This window comes from Gadus macrocephalus, chromosome 18 (genome assembly GCF_031168955.1).
Source record: "Gadus macrocephalus chromosome 18, ASM3116895v1".
Taxonomy (NCBI): Eukaryota; Metazoa; Chordata; class Actinopteri; order Gadiformes; family Gadidae; genus Gadus; species Gadus macrocephalus.
Window position 1 is genome coordinate 10,662,306 of NC_082399.1, and position 25,985 is coordinate 10,688,290.

General features: G+C 47.1%; 1 protein-coding gene and 4 long non-coding RNA genes across 8 annotated transcripts; all 5 read left to right on the forward strand.

The window, feature by feature from the left end:
- Nucleotides 1-22: 22 nt before the first annotated feature.
- usp42 (ubiquitin specific peptidase 42) lies at nt 23-13,162 on the forward strand. Of its 2 annotated transcripts, none has more exons than XM_060036986.1 (18): nt 23-182; nt 1,787-2,036; nt 2,960-3,169; nt 3,460-3,570; nt 3,803-3,902; nt 4,428-4,495; nt 4,804-4,874; nt 4,988-5,070; nt 5,191-5,302; nt 5,430-5,570; nt 6,290-6,390; nt 6,628-6,787; nt 6,904-7,629; nt 7,755-7,828; nt 9,123-10,295; nt 10,445-10,737; nt 10,968-11,068; nt 11,172-13,162. In XM_060036986.1, exons 2-17 carry the CDS (start codon nt 1,796-1,798, stop codon nt 11,039-11,041), a joined length of 3,738 nt encoding a protein of 1,245 aa, XP_059892969.1. In that variant the 5' UTR covers nt 23-182; nt 1,787-1,795; the 3' UTR covers nt 11,042-11,068; nt 11,172-13,162. The 2 variants fall into 2 exon arrangements, with proteins under 2 accessions (XP_059892969.1, XP_059892970.1); XM_060036987.1 differs by lacking the exon at nt 23-182 and adding an exon at nt 215-1,317.
- Nucleotides 13,163-16,829: 3,667 nt separating this feature from the next.
- LOC132446625 (uncharacterized) lies at nt 16,830-18,787 on the forward strand. The gene is made up of 3 exons (XR_009522931.1): nt 16,830-18,140; nt 18,338-18,431; nt 18,661-18,787. It is a non-coding gene; the product is annotated as an uncharacterized LOC132446625 (long non-coding RNA).
- A 95-nt stretch (nt 18,788-18,882) lies between these two features.
- On the forward strand, nt 18,883-19,878 carry LOC132446014 (uncharacterized). Its single transcript, XR_009522761.1, has 4 exons — nt 18,883-18,922; nt 19,077-19,157; nt 19,254-19,332; nt 19,409-19,878. It is a non-coding gene; the product is annotated as an uncharacterized LOC132446014 (long non-coding RNA).
- A 273-nt stretch (nt 19,879-20,151) lies between these two features.
- LOC132446092 (uncharacterized) lies at nt 20,152-20,770 on the forward strand. The gene is made up of 3 exons (XR_009522775.1): nt 20,152-20,412; nt 20,509-20,587; nt 20,664-20,770. It is a non-coding gene; the product is annotated as an uncharacterized LOC132446092 (long non-coding RNA).
- A 674-nt stretch (nt 20,771-21,444) lies between these two features.
- Nucleotides 21,445-24,660, forward strand: LOC132447007 (uncharacterized). Of its 3 annotated transcripts, XR_009523003.1 has the most exons (10): nt 21,445-21,705; nt 21,802-21,880; nt 21,957-22,070; nt 22,167-22,245; nt 22,526-22,613; nt 22,831-23,078; nt 23,309-23,387; nt 23,479-23,555; nt 23,854-23,941; nt 24,160-24,660. It is a non-coding gene; the product is annotated as an uncharacterized LOC132447007 (long non-coding RNA). The 3 variants fall into 3 exon arrangements; XR_009523002.1 differs by lacking the exon at nt 21,445-21,705 and having other exon boundaries at nt 21,717-21,880; XR_009523004.1 differs by lacking the exons at nt 21,445-21,705; nt 23,479-23,555 and having other exon boundaries at nt 21,717-21,880.
- Nucleotides 24,661-25,985: the final 1,325 nt, after the last annotated feature.

Below are 25,985 nucleotides of genomic sequence, written 5' to 3' on the forward strand. Positions count from 1 at the left end.
AACACAGTATCTCTGCGCACGTTCGTGACGGTAAATTAAGCCAATCAGAAATCGTCTTTTATCGCAGACACCCGGATGTACCCGTGGGGCAACTGTCTACGTCATTGTTCACCGCCGGACGCCCGCTCGAAATAAGGGAATGGATTTACAACGACTATCAACACGTTTATAAAATGCGATAGGTGAGTTTATTTAAGTTTCCACCAGAGACCGATAGTAACGTAATGCAAATGTGTTATTGTAGAGTGCTCTGCGCGTTCAGATTGGCTGTGGTTGCCTTTCACCGGCTACCAGTCACTGAGTGTCATGTCGGAGGGAGCAGCGCAGCGAGCGCCACACAACACACCGGCGACGAGCCCCTCCTTGTGGAGGCTACTCATTCCGCACCGTACCACCCCTTCATCCACGCTATTCTGGCATTCAGTGTTATTTTCTTAAGGAAGCGGTCACCATGTCATCGTGTTATTGTATCACATCGGGTACGGTCCGGTAGCTTCGCTCCGTGGCGTAGTAACAGCACTTCACATTGCACAATGGCAAGGTTAGCTCTGCCCCCACCGCCGCGCTAGCATTGTTCGCCGTTACCATGGTGTTTGTGGCAACGCACACAGCACACCTCGCCTACTCAGTTGCGACCAAAACACCAGAAGGTACACTTGAACACCCCCCTCCTTGTCTGTGCAGCGCCAGGGCAATGATTCTTTCATTATGTATGAATAATTCACAGCGTTGCGTGCCGAGGCCTAAGGGAAGTAGCTAGCTGTGAAGCCCTAGTAGCCGATGTGGGCCAGTCTGCTACGGCAGGTGGGAGGGGACAGCTGCCGTAAAGGGGAGGCTGTTCAAAGCACTGCCGGATGCTGCACAAGCAGGGCCGCTGTTCTAGGACCCTCGTTTTTCAATGCCTTCAGGAAGCGTTTTTTTGTTGGAAGCACAATACAAAGCTAACCTAATGCCTAACTATATCGAAAAATACATGAACTTAACCATGTATAACCTAATTCCTTGACCTAACCATCTCTATCCTAAACGTAACGAGCTCTAGCATAATACCTAAACCAAACCAGCTCAAATGCGTTTTAATGGGACCCATTACCGTAACATATTTTTCAACGCCATCATAAGAATAAATAATTCGCCTTCGCGTGCGCCTTTAAGTCATAGAAACCTAAACCATAAAACAAGGGTCCTATAAATGCGGTCCTGAAACTGCAGCGTCGGATTTTGCAGGGACATAGTATTGGACGTTAATGTTTTTCTCTCTCCGGCATACTACTGCAATTGGATTACAAACCGAAATCCAACGTTGCTCCTTGGATAGTGTGAAAGCAAACATTTTTATGTTACGTTGTTTTAAGGGGTATTTAAATGTAGTACAATTATCTTACATTGGCACGTATTAGTTTGTCAGCAGTAGTGGTCAACTCTGCTGTGCTTGTTCATTTTCCTGTATTTTGGGGGGATTTTTTATTCTTAATCAAGTATCCAAATCATGTATGCTACATTATCAACAGTTAATTATTGATAGGTTAATGATTGAATGTCCTATAAACTTGGTCATTCTCCGGCCTTGTTTTTAACACCAACGTTTGAAAGTGAAACTGTTCTGCTCAGTTACGCAAATTAAAAGCGAAAAACATGTCTTCTTTTGCATCTTCAGACATGTCAATCATTCCAAACTGTAAAACTCAATTTTATACTGTACAGTATCATAGCGATTGTTCCTTGTCTTAAAGTCCATTAAACCATATTAATATTTCTGCTTCTATATTTCTCTTCCCCCTTCCAGCGATGAACAATGACCATAGTTGACAGGTCCTCAGAGAAGTCTGACCTTGAGTCAGTCGGGGTCAAGCACGCCGCCTTCACAAGTGGAGACGTGGGGATGGACGGCAGCTGTTCCAGCAGCTGGGGAGTCGGCCCCGCCATGCCCGGTGACTCCCCAAGGGGCAAGGCCACGGTGGGCTGCCGGGGCCCAACGCCGGGGGCCACGGTCTTCAGCAACAGCCCCCACTCCATGGAGCGGCCTAAGGAGCCGGGTAAGTCTTAAGAGCTGGGTGGTGCCCGCAGCCGTACCACGGCCATGCATGTTGATTATAAATACAATATAAATGTCATGTCAAACTTGTTGAATAACAGATGGAAATATGCAAATTGACTCAACTCAATATGTCTACGACGATGTTGAGTTCCATTGCGACTCTTTCACCGGATCAGTCTTGTCATCTACAGCTGGCAAGCTGGGCGATCTCTAATGCGTCTTGGCTTTGAGGTGTTGTGTTTATTATTTGGCTTTTTGTGTTTTGAAGTTGTGACAGTGATGTTGGCTATCAGTCCTTCTCATTTTGGTACAGCATTAAAGAGGCACAGGTAACAGACATGCTGAGGCAAGCAGGGTGGCATGGCGTTCCCCTTTTAGAAAGAACATTAAACACAGACAGATGGAGTGATGCGCTACGCAGGACTTATGCACTGTTGTTATGCAGACAGACCTTAGCCCGTAGTAACAGGCTGAACTCATTATCTAATTACCACTCCCAGGCTGACCCTGTTATGTAACCAGGCTGGGCCCTGATTGGAGGACATGGATCAATTGGCCAAATGCATGACCGGAAAGGAGTTTTGATTCTACACGTTTGCACTCTCCCCCGGGTTGATTGCTTTATATCAGGGGACTAACAAAATGATTTTTAGCAGGATATTATTAGGAACTACCTTATTTCCACCCCAATGGGTATTCCTGTTCTTGGATTAGGCAGTGCTTTGCCACAGTCTACTTGTTCAACATGCGTGATGTATGGGACTTCACTTCATCTGAGGCAGCTGTCATCCTGCCGCCGCCGCCGCCGCCGCTGCTAGGCCGTCAACAAGGCAGCATTCATGCGTTGCTTGCTCTGCGTGTAAAGCGACGGATCTGACAATGGCGCGGGTGTCTGTCTGCGGTTGTTGCGGCTGCGTGCAGTGGTGATGACCGGTGGGGATGGCATCGCCCTGCCCCAGAAGGTCCTCTTCCCCCCCGAGCGCCTCAGCCTGCGGTGGAGCCAGGCGCAGCGAGTGGGCGCGGGGCTCCAGAACATGGGCAACACCTGCTTCCTCAACGCAGCGCTGCAGTGTCTGTCCTACACCCCGCCGCTGGCCAACTACATGCTGACCCAGGAGCATTCAAAGACATGTAAGTGGACCGTACTCAGTCCCTCCTGGGGGGCCTCCCCAAACTCTTTCTGGTGTCGGGGGGGGTGTAGAGACCCATAGGAGGCTAGAGAAAAGCAGGATAAGAGGTGGGATGTACTTTATTAATCCAAGACTGGAAAGTGGGGTTAGTTTGACTGGTTGTGATTATTGTTATGCCTCTCTGTCTCGAGAGACATGTTTACTTCTCTGCTATATCTAGAGACATGTTCTCTGTACTCTGTGTTATTTATTCATTTGATTTTAATACTCTTTTTCCCTTTCCTGTGGTAGGCCATGAGCCCGGGTTCTGTATGATGTGCACCATGCAAAACCACATCATACAGGCCTTTGCCAATACTGGAAACGTCATCAAGCCTATCGTGGTCCTCAACGAGCTGAAAAGTACGGTTTGTTGTTTTGCAGGACACTTGCATGCCACAGCTTTATTAATTATTTACATCTAAAAACAAGAAAGAATATCCTTGCCAAATGTATTTGGGTCGTTATTGTATATTTTCTGTTCTAGTCATCTCAACCACTCTCCAAGTTGCTGTAAATCCCGACTTGTTTCCAAACCCAAGTGGATAGTTCTCCTCACAGTGGGCGTGACTCTAACGTTGTGTGCTCTTGGCAGGGATTGCTAAGCACTTTCGCTACGGGAGTCAGGAGGATGCTCATGAGTTCCTGCGCTATACAGTGGATGCTATGCAAAAGTCCTGCCTGCCTGGAACAAAGTACGTACTTTCATGCAAACATAAAGTGTGGGGACATGACAGTTTGAATATACTTTCGGTTGCATTTTTTAACGACTCCAATGGGAGGCATATGTTCAACCTGTTTCTGACTGTGCCCATATTGAAACCTTGTCGATCCCTACATATGAGGGCAGATTATTGATTCTGCCCTAACTGGTTTGTTATAGTACTGGGCGGATTTGACGAGGCCAGAGGTTACTATTGTAATTGTTGTTGTCTTTGTGGAGATCTGCAATGATTTATGTTTGACTCACCCTCTCTTGAGGTGTACACTGTTGAGGTGTAAAGTTGGGCATTTGTAGCAGTGTTTGTAGTTTTAGTGGTGCCTTAACGATTACTCCCACATCGTAAAACTCTTCTGCCATGTTACTGCATAATTAAAGCAAGACATTTAAATAAACCTTTAACAAATGTAATGAATGGGTCTATTTTTTCCAAGGTACTCCCAGGTTTGTCATTGCCTCGATAATACTGAGACATACTAATGTCATCAATCTCTTCCAGGCTGGACCGGCAAACACAGGCAACCAGCTTCGTCCATCAAGTCTTTGGAGGGTACTTAAGGTCCAGAGGTGAGCTGTTTGCCAGTACCTTTTCTTCAGTGATAATTAAACAGAGCAGGGCTCCAGAAGAACACTGTGGGTTGATTTTGGGCTGGGTGGCTGCACCACCATAGAGGCTAGTATCAGCGTACGGCTGAGCCTGGTTCTAACCCCAGCAGTGAAGGATGCTGTGGCAAGGGGACTGTCAAATAATGTCTAGTAAATAATATTAAAAGCATTCATACAGAAAGGCTATAAATATATATAATTGTTTTTATGATCTAGTCATTGGCAGCCAGGCACTAACGGAACACCCCGGCTTTTTCTTTCCTCCACAGTGAAATGTTTAAACTGTAAAGCAGTCTCTGACACGTTTGACCCTTTCTTGGACATTACTCTGGAGATCAAGGTATGCCATTGAGCTCTAAAACCCGGTTCTCTGCCAACCATGCAATGGATCTATACTGTATCTGTTTGTGTTGGACACTTGTGTTTATATTCCCCTGTGTTCTCTCCCCGCAGACCGCTCCCAGTGTGGGCAAGGCCCTGGAGCAGTTTGTCAAGCCGGAACAGCTTGAAGGGGAGAATGCCTACAAATGCACCAAGTAAGCCACCAACCAGTCCTTCCATCCGCTCTTCCATCTTTCCCTCCACGACACATTCTCTCTTAGGAGCAGAGACAGACGTCCGGTCTTAACATGTTCTTTGACGCGTTTGTCTTTCAGGTGCAAGAAGATGGTCACGGCCTCCAAGAGATTCACCATCCACCGCAGCTCCAACGTGCTCACCATCTCACTCAAGCGCTTCGCCAACTTCAGCGGAGGAAAAATCACCAAGGTGGGCGCCCGTCGTGAAATCCCACACCTGGCTGTGGACGAGGTGGCGTTTGACCGCCGTCTGTATGGCCCTTAACACGAGTGAGGGCGAGTGTCTCTAAGCGCGTGTTTTTCTTCTCGTTCTCCAGGACGTGAGGTACCCAGAGTACCTTGACATGCGGCCCTTCATGTCCCAGAGCCAGGGCGAGCCGCAGGTGTACGGTCTGTACGCCGTGCTGGTCCATTCTGGCTTCAGCTGCCACGCAGGACACTACTTCTGCTACATTAAGGTATTGAGGCCCTTTTGCTTTCTTTTTTATTGAGAGGTGATAATGCATGCTAAAGTTCTTTCTGTTAAGCAGTCTTTATAAATTGTATGAGGGATGCCTACATTGATCGGTTTGGATTTAAATGTTGCTTTGTCAAATCGAATAGAAAGTTATAAATGTCCATCAAGTGAGATTCATAAGATAAAGTCGGTGTTGTCGGCCAAATACCTTGTCAACATTGTCTAGATGTGGTGTTAAGATTTTATATAGTGTGTGTGTGTGTGTGTGTGTGTGTGTGTGTGTGTGTGTGTGTGTTTTTATCCTCTGGATAAAAAACAAGTGGTCAGCAAAATAAAAAATATGGTGGTGTTTTTGCACTTGGAAATGGTGAATCGCGTGTTTAGCCTTCACTCAGATGTATACTCAATCTTGCATGCAAGTCTCTTAAAATAAACACAAGAAAAAATAAAAACATTTGTTGCATGCAAATAATTCTAAAGAGGTCTACTCTCCGTGGGCAGCCACGCCTTCTCCAGTGAACCAAGACAGCAACGCTCTGTGACGACCGGGGATTTTACCCCCTCGGTTTTAAACGGGCATGGCAGTGAAATTGCCGGGCGTGCCAAGCCGTGATCGAACCGGCTGGGCTGTGTAAAAAGTGTGTGTGTGTGTGTGTGTGTGTGTGTGTGTGTGGGGTACTGCAGCTAACCTTACTACCCTCCTCTCTCCTGTCATCACAGGCCAGCAACGGTCAATGGTATCAGATGAACGACTCCTCCGTGTCCATCAGTGACATCCGATCGGTGCTGAACCAGCAGGCCTACATCCTGTTCTACGTCAGGTGAGCACGTCCTGGCCAACCGGCTGACGCGCCCTCGTACAGGGACAAAGGATTACAGTATTTAACGTGTGTCAGACATGTTCCCTGCAGGGTACTTCAGGGGGGAACAACCGCGTTGATTGCGCCGTGGCTGGATGGGATTTCATATCCTTGCTTCATCTATAACGTTGACAGTGAACCGGTTGGCACGTACAGGCCCTGGCTCTGACCCGGGTGTCTGTGGTCTGTGCTCCCCAGGTCCGGCGAGGCTAAGAGCGGAGGGGAATACGCCCATGCGACCGTGGGTAACCCCGGCCAGTCCTCCCCGCGCCCGGTGGTCCTACCGCGCATCAACACCGCCCCCCGGCACACGTCCACAGGCTTCATCGGCCCGCAGCTGCCGCCGCACATGGCCAAGGTACCGCCGGCCCCTCACTGTGCGGTGTTGCTCAGGAATTGTGTACGACCAGAAGGTCAGGTGAACCTGTATAATCCGATGCATCACCACGTGTAATCGTTAAATGTGCTCCTCAGAACTCCCTCCACCTCAATGGCAACGGACCGCTGAGGGAGTACCCGTCGAGCTCCAAACTAATCACCAGCAGCGGTGGCATGGGGAAACCCGCCCACTGCCCATCCGCCTCCTCCTCTTCCTCCTCCTCCTCCTCCTCCTCCTCCTCGACATCCTCCCACACGCTGACCCGGCCCTCGGTGATCCCTGACTCGGACAAGAGGCAGAAGCTCTCCTTCGTCATCGGCCAAGTCAAGCAGGCCCGCCCCTCCTCGTCCATCTACGGCCAGCCGGCCTCCTCCTCCTCCTCCTCCTCCTCCTCCTCCTCTTCCTCTTCCTCGGCGCAGCCTACCTCAGACGCCCCCCGCTCGGACCTCCACTTTGTCCCGCGGCAGCTCCACCACGCCAACGGCGCGTCGTCGGGCAACGGCGACTACCACCACCGCCGCGGCAACGGCAGCGGCCCGGCGTCTTTCCTCGTGCCCTACGACCACGAGTCGTCCGAGGAGTCGGACCAGGAGACGGCCGCGGCGGCGCTGGAGAACGGCGGCGGCGGCATGGCCCAGGCCCGCCTCAACGGGAGGAGCGGGGCGGGGCACGCCGTCTACGGGCCGGCGCCGCGGCCCACCAACGGGGAGGCGGGGGCGCCGCACCACAACGGGCAGACCAACGGCGTGGCCAAACCCGGCCACAACGGGCACCACAACGGACACCCGAAGGTCAACGGGAACGGCGACGCCCCGCACACGGTAGCGTTGGCGTGCTTTGATGGCGGATGTTTAGGGCAGGGTCTCCTAGGTTACGGGTCTTACTGTGGAGGTGTGGTCGTAGCCTGAATGGAATTGTGAGATGTGTCGTGTTTTGTGTGCTTCAGACCAAAGCCGTGAATGAGGGCAGATCGTCCCATGCGACAACCAACGGCTCGACGTCCGACCACAGTCCGCCAAGGTGAGATCACCCACGACCCTCTTCCGTGACTGGACTAATGGAGGGTTTTCCACTGCTGCCTATAAGCCAGGCACCGCGCCTTTTCAAAGTATATAGCTGTTAAAAGAATTATGATGACTGTGCACTTCTGTTCATGGCATCTTCTGCTAATTTGACAGAACATACAGCCTACTTTAGCCTAATTGCCTTTACTTTGGGGTAATATAGTATACCGTTATTAATACATTACATTGAAACTGAACCGTGGCTGGCCTCAGAGATGGAGAGCCCCTTCTTTCTCATTATGCACCGTATTCACAGCCGATCATCCATCCTCATACCATGAGGTTCCTATCGATTAAGAGTTCACACATATTCAAAAACCATGTGAATGACGCATATTGGCGTATAAAACGGCGAGAATACGCTACCGACGTGCACCTACACGAGCAGGCATGCGGGTAATCCCTGCCTTGTTGTTGTGTACATACCCTAAAGCACATAAACTTTATAATGGAAAACCAAAGTCCACAATCAGTGCTCCGCAGTAAAGCAATTTAAAGCAGGGTGTCTATTGCCAGGATCTAGCAGGTAGTCCAAGTAACCGCGGGTGATAACTGCAGGGTTAGGGTTGGCATTAATATAATTAGTTAATATGTAAGCGTAATGTAATTGCTGTAAGCCTATTTAAGGTGCTGTAGGTAAGATCTATACCAATATGATCAAAGTGCTATTATTTGAGTGAAATGTGTTGTGAAATGCCATAGCCATCAGTCAGCTAAATTAGTGAGTGATATGTGTGAATATCTGTTTCTTGACTGCTGTATGATAAAATGTAGCTTCATGACCGCTCCCCCCCCTAATTTCTGACCAATCAGGGCATCTCTTCTCTTCTCTAATTGGTTTGGAGAATCCATCTTCTCAATCACATGCTCTCACACAGCGTTAACATAGCTTCACCAAAGGTGCGTGAATGCAACACTTTACAACGGCAGAGAAACATAGGGAGGGAGGGATTGCTTATTTTGGTTGTTTATTTAAAAAGTCATGCCCGCTTTTGCTCTGGTTTTCCTCCTCTGAATTATTGCCTACAGCAGCCTCTTTATCCTGTTTTTATACAACATTTATAATGCACAGGTTTATTATTTTTAAAATCCATGATTGTTTGACAGAGAGAATCTGAGTCGCCTCAGAACAATGATTCCACTGTTCACATTTTGGCTGCAGCACATTCCCCTCCACTTAACTTCATTGGCCAGAAACCGCGGTAATGTCCTCCGACTGTCTAACTGTTGTCTTTCACTTGACTCTCCAGCCAAGAGAGCCATAGCGCTGCCCCTGCCACCACCGCCACCGCCACCCAGGGAAACTCTTCTCGGACCCCGGCGGCCGCCTGTGAAAGCCAGCCCCCCGCGCCGCTGGACCCCACGCCCAAACATACAGCAGCCTCCGACGCTGGCCCTCCGTCTGCAGCCCCCGGGGCCCGGGGCCACGCACCGGCTCCCAGGTCCTCCGCTGCCTCCTCCTCCCTCTCCTCCGCATCCTCTTCCTCCTCCTCGTCCTCTTCCTCCACACACCAGGAGACTCCTCCCTCGGAGTTACCTGCTCCTCCTCCTCCTCCTCCTCCTCCTCCGGCGGCGGCGACCCCGGGGCCCGCCGCGGCCCCACACAGGGTGGGCAGCGGAGCGGGGAAAGAGCAGCAGCAGCAGCCAGGGCCACCGCCGACCAACGGCCAGGCCCCGAGCCCCGCTGGGAGGCCCGAGGGCGCTGAGCCCCAGAACCCAGCCAAGGCCGGCCCCAGAGGCGAGGAGAGGGACCGCCGTGGTTCCCGGGACAGGGAGCGGGACCGGAGGTACTCGTCGGACCGGGGAGGGCGGGACTGGGACCGCCGCGGCCGCAGCCGGGAGAGGGACTCGGACGGCGACCCCCGCTACAAACGGGACCCCCGCAACCCTCATCACCACCACCACCATCACCCCCGGTCCTACCGAGAGCGCTCGCCCGTGCGGGACCGCCACCACCGGGAGCGGGACTGGGAGTGCGAGCGGCGGTGGGAGCGCACGGCGCACCACCCCCGGGAGCGGGACCGCGACCGCTGCTCGCACCACTACCACCGGCAGCGCTCCAGGGGCGAGGAGCGGGACCGGACGGCCCGCGAGGAGCGGGACCGGACGGCCCGCGAGGAGCCACCCCGCCGGAGGAGCCGGGAGGGGAGGAGCCGGGAGGGGAGGAGCCGGGAGGGGAGGAGCCCCTTGCGGGACAGGGAGCGCGACGCCGCGGCCCCCACCAAGACCAGGGCTTCCCCGACGCCGCCTCCCCTCTCTCCTCCCAGACGGGCCCCCAACAGGGAGGGCCCCGAGCGCCGGGGCGACGCGCCTCCTCTGAGCGAGGACAGGGAGGACAGCCGGGAGGCGCAGCGGGCGAAGAAACACAAAAAGAGCAAGAAGAAGAAGAAGTCGAAGGACAAAGAGAGGCACCGGGACAGCGGGTAAGCGCCCGTTGAGTCGACCTGTATTGTTGAGCCCTTCAGTGAACACTTAGGAGGATGTATGAGTGTGACACCGCCTCATTTGTCTCATGTTTGTTTGCCAATGCTTTTGGTAACAAAAACAACCTGTTCCTGTCGGCCCTCAACAGGAACTCTGAGGAGGAGTCCGACAAGGAGGGCCGGTCCTCCAAACACAAGAAGAAGAAGAGGAAGAGGAGGCACGACAGCGACAGCGAGGCGGAGCGTGCCCCCGACGGCCAGCGCAAGGCTCGCAGGGTCGGCGGCGAGGAGGAGAGAGCCGAGGGCGGCAGAAGGCGTTGTCACGGCGATGACGGTCACAGAGGCCATTCGCCGGAGAAGCGACGGCACGCCGGTGAAGGCGCCAATGACTCCCTCGACCGACGGCTCGGGTCTTCGTCGCAGAACCACAACGGACACGCAGGTACGACCGCCACGCTGAGCTGAACTGAACACGCAGCCGTCACACTCATCCAACTGCTTTACTCAGAAATCTGAAAATGTTTTTTTTAGGTAAATGACACAAAATAAAATCACACTTTGCATAATTTGTAGTTATAAATCATGTCCATTTATCATCCACTTTTGGTATTGTGTAATTGATTTGATTGTAGCAATTGATGAATGGTTTTTAATGTCATTCGTTTTTTAAAGCTAATGGTTGCAACGGAGTTAACGGAGGTTCCCAGTCGTCCTCCAGCAGCCTGTGCAGCCCCACACCCCTCTAACGCAGCCCTGCTGCTGCCACTGCTCCCGTAAGCAGCCCCCCCGCTGGGCCCCGACACTAAGGGTTTACCGTTGATCTTCTGCTCAACAGCCGCCCTGCAAAATCTCTCAATCCTCTCTTCTTTCTTTCAGACCTGGGATATACTGTACAATACTTCTATGATGGGGTGAAAGAAAGAAGAAAACTGTCAACAGCAAAGGAATGAAACTAAATCCCCCCCCCCCCCACACACACTTTTTTTGGACGTGGTGCTTAATCAATGGGAAGACACTGAACTTTGACCCGCCGATTTATTTTGCCCAAATTCTGTACACTTCTGGTTCACACGCTTTCACTAAAGAAATATCTACGACGGGAATTAAAAGATTAATATATACTTGTACAAATGCAAACAAAGGACAAAAAGAACCCAATACCCCGACGCTTACACATCTCAGCTGCTGCTCAGTGGAAGACTCAGGAATATATCTATACATATATATATAAATATATATATATATATATATATATATATATATATATATATATATATATATATATATATATATATATATATATATAAATTACACACACGCATAACCATGGTAACATCCATCTACTTCAGTCAAACAACAACCACAATACGGGGAAAATAAGCGAACAAACGAACAAGCTAGCAAATACTGATGCGTCGCCTTGGAGATAAACTGCTGTACCGTTGCAAGGTGGCATGCAAGTTTCTTTTTGAAAGATGTCACCATATCTACATATCGATACTGGCACCAGAAGGATTTCCAGTTTTTATTGTTTTGTATTTAATTTAATCGCTATGGCAACAGACTCATGGATGGAAACTTTCGGGGGTGCTGAGAGGGACAAATTAAGGATGCCGCCACACGTTACCCTGGACACACTTGACGGCCATTCCCTCCCCTTTGTTTGGTTTTTCTCCCTTAAAGCTTTTTTCGGTTTCCCCGGTTTCCCCAACTGCCTAAGTTTCCATTGTATTGGATTTTCATCTGTTGTGGACGTGTTCTTGAATTGTTGTTGTTGTCCCTTCTCCCTGCCCTCATCTTTCTCCTACTTTCTTTACTCTATTTCAAGCATTCAAAAAAAAAGCATAACAAAAAAAAATCTTTTACTATATCATGGATGTGGAGATTTTGTTTTCATTTTTGGGTGTTTGATTTTACACGTAAAATACAGTTTTGTTTCTTCTAGCACCTCTTGAGAAAGAATACTGTGAATTTAATGTCTGAACTGTACTATCAGTTGTTTTTATACATTACTAGTCCTGTATCAGGATTATCAATAGGTTATCTTTATGTTGATGTCGTTGCTTGGTTTGTTTTTAGAATAACCACACCATCATTTATTCCACATTCTATAAACGCAAGTCAACTATAGGTATGTTGTTTTGATATTTTTTTTTTGTTTTTGTTTACTCGAGAAAAAAAAAAGTCATGGTAATGTCATACCCTACATTCAACAATAGCATGTCAAGATTTATACATTGTACATGGTATATAAAAATGCCTTAAAATACATTTGTTAATATCAGAAATTGTAATTGTCTTTCTCTGACTTTGTCTCCAAAATCAAAGTGAAAGTACTGACTTATGTCAACAGTTTCAAAGTGCTCTTGGCTCCATTTGTGCCGCAGCTTAATTCAAGACCCCCATTTTGACAATAACTTGACGCTATTGGTATGCAAAACTTGAGTAACCTCTTGATTGTGGTCTTTCTGTAGGAGTTCCTGTTGGACACAAATACAATGACTATAGTTGATGTTCAATTGGAAGAAATAAATGATTACTTTTTCTTTTAATTGTCCAGAATGAATACAGGTCTGAAAGACGAATGAATTGGTCTACTTTGAGTTTCAGTAAAAACCAAATCAATATCTGTATTCTTTACATCGGCACAACCTCAGGTGAAACAATCACAACAGGCATTCTCGTCTGTTCTACATTTGTATATATTAGATGTATGTTATGCTTGTAATGGGTGATGAACATCCAACCTGGTGGTGTAAGAGGCGGCCCGTTGATACTGACAGATATAAATGTGTTACATCTTCTCTCCATGGTACACAGTAAAAGGCGCTATTAAAGACCACCGCAGGGTTTGGTTTGTTGGTGTTGATGTGATGGACACTTGGATTGATTCTGGACGACGGGCGCTGTTTTTCTCTGATTCAGAAGAGGATATTTATTAGTGTAAACCAATCAAACAAAACCAGAAATGGAAACAAGGGGAGGGCTACCACCATGACTATTGTGCTAACTCCTTAATCACAAACAAAAAATGCAGACTACCATATGTACATATTATATACATGAGAAATGTAAAAGAAAATAACTAATTAACCTTTTTGTTAAGGATAATTACCTTAAATAAATACTGAAAGGAAATTTACTTGGGTGTTCAGTACATGAAATAAAATTAAAATGACTGTACAGAATTATACATGGTGTAGCAGCTTTTTTTAAAAAAGATTTAAGTAAACCCACTTTAGAGAAACGTTTCATATGTATTTTAGATTCTTATTATCCAGCCCTTGTTCAGTTCCATTTATTTTTGGTGGAAATAAGTATGGGAAAAACTCTTGCATCCAAAGTAAATTATGCATCCTTGATCCCGTTGCTGAGGAGCTCAAATTAGTGAAGTTAATTTGTTCCTTTATTTTTTTTCACTCAGTTGGTTGTACTCCCAGCCGTCCCCGGTCTCCGCTAGATGGCGATAGATCCGCAGCAGGTCAAAGACAGACATGGCCCAAGAACGAAGGTCAGGAATCTGATAACTAGTATGGGGTCAGAGCAGTCTCATTAATAATGAATGCACAGAGAAGGATTCACAAATGTATTTTGTGATTTATATATAAATTACTCTCTTCTCACAAATACATTTCAATGCACACACAAATGGATATCGGTATGAATAAATGTAAAATAAATCCATCCGTTTCACAAACACATTTCGCTCCCCTGCTGCAGCTCGCCTGCCAAGTGTTTTTCTTAATTAGTTAATTGGTTGCATCTGGTGCGTTTTACTTAAGAGGGAACCCTACGTTGGTGTGCTCTAATGTTTGGCAGTGTAGCGTCTCCCAAACGCGGTATGTTGTGTTCCCAGAAACCAAAACGTGTGTGAAGACTTTTTGAAGTAAAGAGGAGCATCTCATGTGAACCTGATGTGAGTAGATTTGTGTGGCAAAGCACAACTGACGTGACTTGTATGTTGAATATAAATCACTGATAATGTGTGAAGGGAATCGGGGATTGTGTTGGTTTAACTCATTTGAAATTTAAATGATGATTCTACACCTGAAAGTAACATTTTAGAGACATTCAAACTTGTCAAAGTAAAAGGTAAATCACTTGACTAATGACGGTCAAATAATTAGTATAACTTGTATTAAAAAGCTGGATTAGTTAATTATCTTAATCCTTATTTAAAAGTTGGATGATCCCATAAGACCTGAATTTGTATTGTCATTCATTTATCTGATTTAATGGAGATGGTAGATGTTGAACCGTGGGACAGTGCCCAAGTTTGGGGACCATGAGTAAACTGTTCCTTCCTTCAAAGGTCCATCATGGATATTTAACTGCAGTTCTGTGAGTATCCCAACTTAACCATGAAGATGAACTGCGAACTGTAAGTCTTGCGTTTCTCATTACTCTTGGGCACATTGATGTGTTTTGGCTTCCTGGTGAGTTAACCCGTTACCTGAAGGTTGATCTGAGTAGTAAGTGTTTATTGGTTCATGGGTTAATTAGGTGTTTGGTTTATGTTGGTTTTAATGATTTGTTAAAATGGTTACAGGCTCTAAGTTATTGTTGTAAGCTGGAGTAATGGGTTGGGTTCTGATATCTTCAGTCTTCTTTCCAGCTACTTTCCTGAGCTCTGCATCTTCAACCCATAAGTGTTGCTTCACTGATGAGGGTGTGGTCTGAGTGAGCAGAGGTGCATACTGGGATACAGAGCTGTCTCAAGTCTACAGGTCTGTAGACACGCCCCCTCAGGGGAAACCGAGTGTTTGAGAAACCGTCGTGACGTCAGTTACATGGACTGGAATGTTCTTTAAGATGGAGACAGGGATACAGAAGGAGGAACACCAGGGGGAGATGAGGGGGCTCCTCATCTCAACGACTTGAACACAACTTCATTCTGACACAGAGAACCATGGAACACATTCAACAGTCCCCTCCAGGCATCGTGACTCCTCAAGAACAGTTTCATTTCCAAGAAGGTCTTATTTGGGGCCATCCCCAGATGGATCCTGCTCCTCAAGAAACACCCCCTCCACTGGGTGGTCTTCTGAACAGATGACCTCCTTCCTGTCCTCAGGCTGACTAAAGCTGCACCGTTTGCATCTGTGAAGGCCCCTCATTCAGGAAACCACTGGACTACAAAGACATGACTTCAGAGACGTTGAATAAACCTGGGACACATTTTGGAGACACCAAGCATAATCCATCACCAATGTGGGACGCCACTGAAGAATGTTGTACATAATTTACGTCTCTGGAGACATTGGTTGTTCTGTTCTGGGTGCCCTGGCAGGAGAGCTGGGGGTGGATGATGGACTGTTATTTGGCATGAGGTTTTTACCCTGCATGATTGTTTGGCCTTTTATGGCTCAGTGGTGTGTGTTTGGGTTTGGCCTGAGATGGATGATTTTTGAACATCGCTAGGGTTCTACTGTGCGTGTCTCCCACACACGCCTGGCATGGGGTTCTACGTGTGTTTGGTTCCACCTGGCATGGGGTTCTACGTGCGTGTCCTTGGTTCTGTGTGTGTGTGTGTGTGTGTGTGTGTCCGGCTTGCTTTGACAGTGATAATGTTCATACGGGCGTCTGTGTGATTGGCTTGAGATATTGGAATGGTCAAATAAATCATACCTGATGGACGGCCACACGTTTACTTAAGGGCCTCCAGTAGACATGAAGAGCCCTGAGTGACGCTCCGGAGCGATATCCAACACACTGGGCAGGAAGGAGAGTATCCAAATCAAGTGTAAAAGGATGCAAGCGGTGTGTTCAGATCAGTGACTTCAAACTAGGACTACACCAATCAGGATCAATGGAGGATGGACACCTAAAGGCATTCCACAAGGAGAGTCTGAAGTTGGAAAGGGACCTAAATGGGTATTCAAGATGACCTTCAGACCTGTAATGAGACGGCTCTTCCTACCTGGCTGGATTGATGGATAGCCCTGTGGATCTTGTCTTGCTCTCAGTTGCACGTCATCTCAGGCTGTACTGTATTTGTTTCGGACAGGACTAGCTGAACGATTGGTTCCCTTAAATCAGAATCAATCTGGGAACTCCAACTAGTGCGCTCTTCGAGCTGAAGTTGTGCTCTTCAGCTGAGGAGGTAAGGAAGCCTTCACTGGGGCTTCAAGGTGTAAAGAGGATGTTTTAAAGTGTTCCATGGTACTCTGATGAAGACCGTTGTTGTGTTCCACTGGCTGAGAGGAAGAACCCTCACATCTTCCACTTGGCCTTTCTCCTCTGAGAATCCTGGCGCCATCTAGAAGGATATTCCAGCTCATGTAACTGATGTCATGACAGATTCTCAAACACTTGGTTTTTCCTGAGGGGCGTGTCTATAGAACTGAAGACTTCAGACAGCACTGTATCCCAGCATGCATCTCTGCTCACCCAGACCACACCCCCATGAGTAGGATGCAACACTCTAGTGATGGAGATGCAGAGTTTTATAAGTAACGAGGGAGCAGACAAAGGTGTTTAGAACTCAATGGCATATCAAGTCTGTAAATCTTTAAACCATGATGGTTTGAAGATGGTTGGATAGTTCAGGAATTGGGCTTCTTTTTATTGTGGGCAGTCCTTTCACTCAGATGCCCACATCTCACTGGACCTGTACATGTGTTGGCTGGCTGGCATGAGTTGCTGTTGGTGATGAGGCGGTCAGGGTGACGTTGCAGGGCTATGGTCGGCTCTCTGAGCTCAACGTTTAGATTTGCTCTGCATGGTTTGTACCCTGAATAATCTAGATAATTGTAAAATGTACAGGGTTTTGTATTGAATGATTTTAGGTTTAAAGTTGTTGTGGGTCGTACATGGTAGTTTGGTTCTTCGTACGGTTTTGAGTGATATAACTTGTACACACTGGGTGCATAATAATGTAAAGGTACACTGAATATTAATGACCAACAGCAACAAACAGATCACATCAAGGTAAGTCTGTTGGCTGTGTTTTAATGAAGACCATCGCTGGACTTCAGGATCTTCCTCCGTTCAGCTCAAGGTGAGGCGCTGGTTCCGTTTTTTCTTTGGTTGGTTCCGGCCGGAATGTTCGTATTCCAGTCGGACAGTTTGTGCTTCCCGCCGTGGAAGGTTCTGAGTGCGGTCACTTATTTAGTCCCAATGGTTAGCATAGAACGTTGTAGCCTTGACAACCATAAGAAACCACCTGGCAGTTAGTTGGACGGGAGTCCCCTGAGGGATTCTGGCGGAACGTTCTGGATTGTATTTGCGTAACCTCGAGCCGTTGCCAACGGAAACTATTTTTCAGTCTTTTCCATTGGGAATTGTTGTCCCTTATCTTAAACTTAATTTTGATATTAAATACATACTGACACGTACGTCGTACAATATGTTGATAATTTCCGATGGTTGCGCCGTACTTTTAACCACGTTGACGTGAAGGGACTCTCGCTGCGTACTAAACAGCGTTCTACTTGCGGGCCCATTTTGGTGAAGGCTGAAAATCATTTCAAGGTGGAAGACAATTTGACATTTCTTCAACGGAACCCAGCACCTGAATATGGCTGAGTTGAGTATATTTGGTTTAACATCGATACGGCTTAGTGTTCTTTGTTCAGCTTTTGTACGTTCTAAATATCTGCTGTCATTAATTGCCACAGAAGTTAAACCCTACCCAATGGAATGACGTTAAACAACGACTTTGGTGCAGAGTTACCAACGGGATAATATCAAAGCTAAAATAATGGCCGTCCTTCCCACATGTTACAGTAGAAGATACTCTAGAACTGTACAAGGTTAAAAAGGTAACATGTAGTTTGTCCCAAGGTGTCTGCCTCCTCACCCAGAGCCAGAACGCCACCTCCTGTCAGAAGTCCTCCAGAACAGGTCAGTGCTCTGGTGTGAGTAGTCTTCTCAGGTCAGTTTCGATGCATGGCCTGAACCACTTCTCTCTTTTTATTAATTTTTTTCAAGTCTTCTAGCCTTGAGTTATGAAATAATTTAATTAATTGTGTAACTCTGTTTTGGATGTGTCAATTAAGTTTTTTTTTTTTTTTTTGTCTGATATAAACCTGCTGCTGTAGCTGAAAGGTGAGGCTGGGTACCGGAGGCTTGTGGTGCCAGGATGGACCGGAGACTGAGGCTGGAGACCAGGGGCCTGCAGCGCCGGGCCAGAGGGTAACCATCACCAAGCTCATGAAGCACTAAAAACCATGGTAGTTTATGTCTGTTGATCATCTTATGACTTTAAATCTGTGCCTAGCTGTGATTTGAGTTAATTCATACGGGGGTTATGTAAGAGTCATATGAGCCATTATTGTTACTAGTGCTGCTACGACCGTAGTGGATGAATTGCTGAACGTGACAATCTGGTGATTTACTGCTGAGACCAACTGTTTGTAACCAGACCAGGAATCCATGGCTGAAGGAGCTGATGGAGGAGCCGTGCTGAAGGAGCTGATGGAGTCGTGCTGAAGGCCCTGCCTGGTTGAGGAGCTGGTGGAGGCCCTGCCTGGTGAAGGAGGCCCTGCCTGGTGAAGGAGGCCCTGCCTGGTGAAGGAGGCCCTGCCTGGTGAAGGAGGCCCTGCCTGGTGAAGGAGGCCCTGCCTGGTGAAGGAGGCCCTGCCTGGTGAAGGAGGCCCTGCCTGGTGAAGGACGTCTGTCGTGGGGTAGTTGGAGCTTGACTCTGAAGTGATCATCACACTCACTGCCACTTCACGTAGAATACTGCTACCACAAACTACCAGCGTTTGTACCATATATACCAGACGACTACATCTGTTTTACCACATGTTGAAGCAAGACTTCCGCTGTTTGTTCCAGACCAGGACTCTGGCTGAGGAGAGCTGATGGAGGAGCTGACACGCTGGAGGACGACTAGGAATCGACCAACAAGGATTCCTCGTAAGTTTGTATTTACTTACATGGTTGACTTAAAGGGCAAAATACAGCTGTTACTTTGACATGCGTTAACCAACTACCGCTGTGTTTTCTTACTAGAACGTGTTTCTGGAGCGGAGGCGAGCTGGTAGGGGAGCCGTGAATCTGGAGGATGACCATCACTCTACCAACAAGGATTGTAAGTTTGTATTAACCAAACAACAAAGTGGAAATAAAGGGCTTAAAAATAAGACAAACTACATGTTTGTTACTAGACGTTGGGGCCAGACTCACGCTGTTTGTTCCAGACCAGGACTCTGGCTGAGGTGAGCTGATGGAGGAGTTGAGACGCTGGAGGACGACTAGGAATCGACCAACAAGGATTCCTCGTAAGTTTGCATTTACTTACATGGTTGACTTAAAGGGCAAAATACAGCTGTTACTTTGACATGCGTTAACCAACTACCGCTGTGTTTTCTTACTAGAACGTGTTTCTGGAGCGGAGGTGAGCTGGTAGGGGAGCCGTGAATCTGGAGGATGACCATCACTCTACCAACAAGGATTGTAAGTTTGTATTAACCAAACAACAAAGTGGAAATGAAGGGCTTAAAAATAAGACAAACTACATATTTGTTACCAGACGTTACTACAGCTGCTAATTTGTTACGCGCCATAAGAGCCCAACTACTCCTGTGTTTGTGACCTTACATTAGAGCCCAACTACTACTTTGTTTGTTACCTGATATTGGAGGCAAACTACTGTGTTTGTTACCTTACATTAGAGACAATTTACTACTGTGTTTGTTACCTTAGAGACAAATTACGTTTGTAACCAGACCAGGAATCTGGAGGACTGATGGAGAAGCCGTGCTGAAGGAGCTGATGGAGTCGTGCTGAAGGCCCTGCCTGGTTGAGGAGGCCCTGCCTGGTGAAGGAGGCCCTGCCTGGTGAAGGAGGCCCTGCCTGGTGAAGGAGGCCCTGCCTGGTGAAGGAGGCCCTGCCTGGTGAAGGAGGCCCTGCCTGGTGAAGGACGTCTGTCGTGGGGTAGTTGGAGCTTGACTCTGAAGTGATCATCACACTCACTGCCACTTCACGTAGAATACTGCTACCACAAACTACCAGCGTTTGTACCATATATACCAGATGACTACATCTGTTTTACCACATGTTGAAGCAAGACTTCCGCTGTTTGTTCCAGACCAGGACTCTGGCTGAGGAGAGCTGATGGAGGAGCTGACACGCTGGAGGACGACTAGGAATCGACCAACAAGGATTCCTCGTAAGTTTGTATTTACTTAAATGGTTGACTTAAAGGGCAAAATACAGCTGTTACTTTGACATGCGTTAACCAACTACCGCTGTGTTTTCTTACTAGAACGTGTTTCTGGAGCGGAGGCGAGCTGGTAGGGGAGCCGTGAATCTGGAGGATGACCATCACTCTACCAACAAGGATTGTAAGTTTGTATTAACCAAACAACAAAGTGGAAATAAAGGGCTTAAAAATAAGACAAACTACATGTTTGTTACTAGACGTTGGGGCCAGACTCACGCTGTTTGTTCCAGACCAGGACTCTGGCTGAGGTGAGCTGATGGAGGAGTTGAGACGCTGGAGGACGACTAGGAATCGACCAACAAGGATTCCTCGTAAGTTTGCATTTACTTACATGGTTGACTTAAAGGGCAAAATACAGCTGTTACTTTGACATGCGTTAACCAACTACCGCTGTGTTTTCTTACTAGAACGTGTTTCTGGAGCGGAGGTGAGCTGGTAGGGGAGCCGTGAATCTGGAGGATGACCATCACTCTACCAACAAGGATTGTAAGTTTGTATTAACCAAACAACAAAGTGGAAATGAAGGGCTTAAAAATAAGACAAACTACATATTTGTTACCAGACGTTACTACAGCTGCTAATTTGTTACGCGCCATAAGAGCCCAACTACTCCTGTGTTTGTGACCTTACATTAGAGCCCAACTACTACTTTGTTTGTTACCTGATATTGGAGGCAAACTACTGTGTTTGTTACCTTACATTAGAGACAATTTACTACTGTGTTTGTTACCTTAGAGACAAATTACGTTTGTAACCAGACCAGGAATCTGGAGGACTGATGGAGAAGCCGTGCTGAAGGAGCTGATGGAGTCGTGCTGAAGGCCCTGCCTGGTTGAGGAGGCCCTGCCTGGTGAAGGAGGCCCTGCCTGGTGAAGGAGGCCCTGCCTGGTGAAGGAGGCCCTGCCTGGTGAAGGAGGCCCTGCCTGGTGAAGGAGGCCCTGCCTGGTGAAGGAGGCCCTGCCTGGTGAAGGAGGCCCTGCCTGGTGAAGGACGTCTGTCGTGGGGTAGTTGGAGCTTGACTCTGAAGTGATCATCACACTCACTGCCACTTCACGTAGAATACTGCTACCACAAACTACCAGCGTTTGTACCATATATACCAGATGACTACATCTGTTTTACCACATGTTGAAGCAAGACTTCCGCTGTTTGTTCCAGACCAGGACTCTGGCTGAGGAGAGCTGATGGAGGAGCTGACACGCTGGAGGACGACTAGGAATCGACCAACAAGGATTCCTCGTAAGTTTGTATTTACTTAAATGGTTGACTTAAAGGGCAAAATACAGCTGTTACTTTGACATGCGTTAACCAACTACCGCTGTGTTTTCTTACTAGAACGTGTTTCTGGAGCGGAGGCGAGCTGGTAGGGGAGCCGTGAATCTGGAGGATGACCATCACTCTACCAACAAGGATTGTAAGTTTGTATTAACCAAACAACAAAGTGGAAATAAAGGGCTTAAAAATAAGACAAACTACATGTTTGTTACTAGACGTTGGGGCCAGACTCACGCTGTTTGTTCCAGACCAGGACTCTGGCTGAGGTGAGCTGATGGAGGAGTTGAGACGCTGGAGGACGACTAGGAATCGACCAACAAGGATTCCTCGTAAGTTTGTATTTACTTAAATGGTTGACTTAAAGGGCAAAATACAGCTGTTACTTTGACATGCGTTAACCAACTACCGCTGTGTTTTCTTACTAGAACGTGTTTCTGGAGCGGAGGCGAGCTGGTAGGGGAGCCGTGAATCTGGAGGATGACCATCACTCTACCAACAAGGATTGTAAGTTTGTATTAACCAAACAACAAAGTGGAAATGAAGGGCTTAAAAATAAGACAAACTACATATTTGTTACCAGACGTTACTACAGCTGCTAATTTGTTACGCGCCATAAGAGCCCAACTACTCCTGTGTTTGTGACCTTACATTAGAGCCCAACTACTACTTTGTTTGTTACCTGATATTGGAGGCAAACTACTACTGTGTTTGTTACCTTACATTAGAGACAATTTACTACTGTGTTTGTTACCTTACATTAGAGACAAATTACGTTTGTAACCAGACCAGGAATCTGGAGGACTGATGGAGAAGCCGTACATCTGGAAGGCAAATCCTGAGGACAACCAGGACGCTACCATCAAGGATTCCTCGTAAGTTTGCATTATCTGGACATAGTGGACCAGGTAGGGGGCTGGGGGTTCAACTCTCAAACCAATGGTGCCGGGTTCAAGTCCTCAGAATACAGTGATGTGTCCTTGAGCAAGGCGCACCAAAGCCTGCCTGGTCCTTAATGACGTCTCTTTGGTTCAGATAATATTGCGTCTTTTGAATATTTAACCTAATCATGTACTTGTTTGATCCGGGCAGACACACCTGAGCTGAACCTCACCTGATCCTGTTTGGTCAGGGGCAGACACACCTGAGCTGAACCTCACCTGATCCTGTTTGGTCAGGGGCAGACACACCTGAGCTGAACCCGCCCTGATCCTGACATCCTGCTAGTCTCGTCGCCTCAGTTCATCTGAGCCTCGTCCACCAGAAGACCTGCTGAGCTCAGCAGTCTGAGGCTGTTGGATCAATGACCTCCAGTGGGAGTGATCTTCTTGACCCCACATGTAACCGTGTGCTTCCACACGCCTTTCCCTCACATCTGTCACTAACCTCACTACTGCTTCCTCTTCTTCTTCCTTTTCTGTGGTTCGAACCTATACACGGAAGGCGCGTCTTCCTGCCCTCAGAGGGTTCAGCGTTAGGGTTGAGAGTCAGGGTTTAGGGACAGAGCTGGTCAGGGAGGACTGCTTTTACTTTGACATGCGTTAACCAACTACCGCTGTTTTCTTACTAGAACGTGTTTCTGGAGCGGAGCCGAGCTGGTAGGGGAGTCGTGAATCTGGAGGATGACCATCACTCTACCAACAAGGATTGTAAGTTTGATTTAACCTAACAAGAAAGTAGAAATAAAGTAAACGACATGTTTACCAGACGTTGGGGCCAGACTCGCGCTGTTTGTTCCAGACCAGGACTCTGGCTGAGGAGCTGATGGAGGAGCCAAGACTCTGGAGGACGACATCACTCTACCAACCAGGATCCTTGTAAGTTTGCATAAAATAAACAGAGTGGACTTGTCGTAACGCAGGATTAGTTTGTCCAGTACAAGTTACGGCATACTACTGTGGTTGGTTACCAGACAAACTACAGCTGCTACTTTGTTACGTGCCATAAGAGCCCAATTACTCCTGTGTTTGTGACCTTACATTAGAGCCCAACTACTACTGTGTTTGTTACCTTACATTAGAGCCCAACTACTACTGTGTTTGTTACCTGATGTTAGAGACAAACTACTCCTGTGTTTGTTACCTGATATGTGAGACGAATTACGTTTGTAACCAGACCAGGAATCTGGAGGACTGATGGAGAAGCCGTACATCTGGAAGGCAAATCCTGAGGACAACCAGGACGCTACCATCAAGGATTCCTCGTAAGTTTGCATTATCTGGACATAGTGGACTAGGTAGGGGGCTGGGGGTTCAACTCTCAAACCAATGGTGCCGGGTTCAAGTCCTCTGAATACAGTGATGCGTCCTTGAGCAAGGCGCCCTAAAGCCTGCCTGCTCCTTAATGACTTATCTTTGGTTCAGATAATGTTGCATCTTTTGAATATTGAACCTAATCAATGTCCTTGTTCGGTCCGGGCAGACACACCTGAGCTGAACCTCACCTGATCCTGTTTGGTCGGGGGTTGACACACCTGAGCTGAACCCGCCCTGATCCTGACATCCTGCTAGTCCCGTCTCCTCAGTTCATCTGCGCCTCGTCCTCCAGAAGACCTGCTGAGCTCAGCGGTCTGAGGCTGATGGATCAATGACCTCCAGTGGGAGTGATCTTCTTGACCCTACATGTAATCGTGTGCTTCCACACGCCTTTCTCTCACGCCTTTCTCTCACGTCTGTCACTAACCTCACTACTCTCTACTGCTTCCTCTTCTTCTTCCTTTTCTGTGGTTCGAACCTATACACGGAAGGCGCGTCTTCCTGCCCTCAGAGGGTTCAGTGTTAGGGTTGAGAGTCAGGGTTTAGAGTCAGGGACAGAGCTGGTCAGGGAGGACTGCTTTTACACAAACCTCTTCACTTGCTTTCGGAATGGTGGTGACATTTTGAAAAAAAAATTGGGAAAATGTTTTCCTCTGCTTTCCTTTACAAAATGTATTAAACTTCTGTCAAGTGTTTGTTTATATATTAAAATCCCACATTGACTTATACATGATTGGTGTGGTTCATTTAATTGTCCTTTAACTTAGTTAATGTCAAGCTAAACTCATGCAATACATATAATATACATGATTGTTAATCAGCAATGTTCACATAATCCATTTTGTAAAAATAGGAAAACCTCCATTACTACTAAATTCAAGCCTATTCATGTATTTAACAATGTACATACAGGCCATTCTCTGCTACTACAACATGTTCAATCCACCAACCCGTCTCACATCAATGTACTATAGCTACATTGGGTCAAACGGAAAATGTAGTTTGGTGTGAGACTGTTGTCCAGCAGAGGGAGCTGTCATACACCTTAATTATACAGGAATGTCTGTATTTACATTTATATATATAGTGGGACTATATATATATATATATATAGTCCCACTTGCATTCATTTTACTCTGAAATAACTTGAATAGAACTTTAATTGTTTGGGTAAGCAGTCAGGTAGCTATTTAAAGCTATAATAAACCGCGTATTTTGTTTATTTAGGTAAAGCATTCAGAAAAAAATTGCATGTTTGCATATTTTTTTTGTATGCCCAAAGGGATACTTTTCTTTTCCCTCTGGGCTAAGCCCCGGATGTTTATGAAACCTAGAATCACCCCTGGCCTAAACCAGAGCCCGTCTACGAATATATTATTATCATATTAGACATTCTCTGCCTAAACTACAACAGTTGTATCATGCATGACGAGGTTAGGGTTTCGCAGCAGGTGGCAGCCTAGGACCATTTTGAACCCTTTAGTGCCATCCACTGGCCGAAGCTTGGCTTACTTTTGTCCTCAAAAGTTTAAAACATGGTATTTTTCCCTTTCTTGCTTTCTGCTATGTATTCCTTTTCCATGCTGAGAACACAATATTCAGTTAGGCATTTGTGTTTCTGTCTCATACATTCCTGGGCTCCATATATGGCCTCCAAATACGGAGGCCATATTTGTTCCACATCCCTCACCATCCCAAATAACTGACATTATCAGTCAAATATTTTGATATTAAATCCAATTAACAACCCATAATCCTACTTTATTTAATTGAGTTTATCAATGGTATTGGTGATACTTGTAGCAGCGCTGGTTTGACTTTGTACCAATCCATGTTTCTTCTTTCACGTTTGTTTCCTTTTAACGTAGACTAGACTCATGCTGTGGCGATGAAGAAAGAGCACGACTATGAAGGCTCAGTGGACAGTCACTACAGGATGGAGAAAGACGAGAAGCAGAAGCAACCAATAGCAGCAGAGAGGGTAAAGGTGGA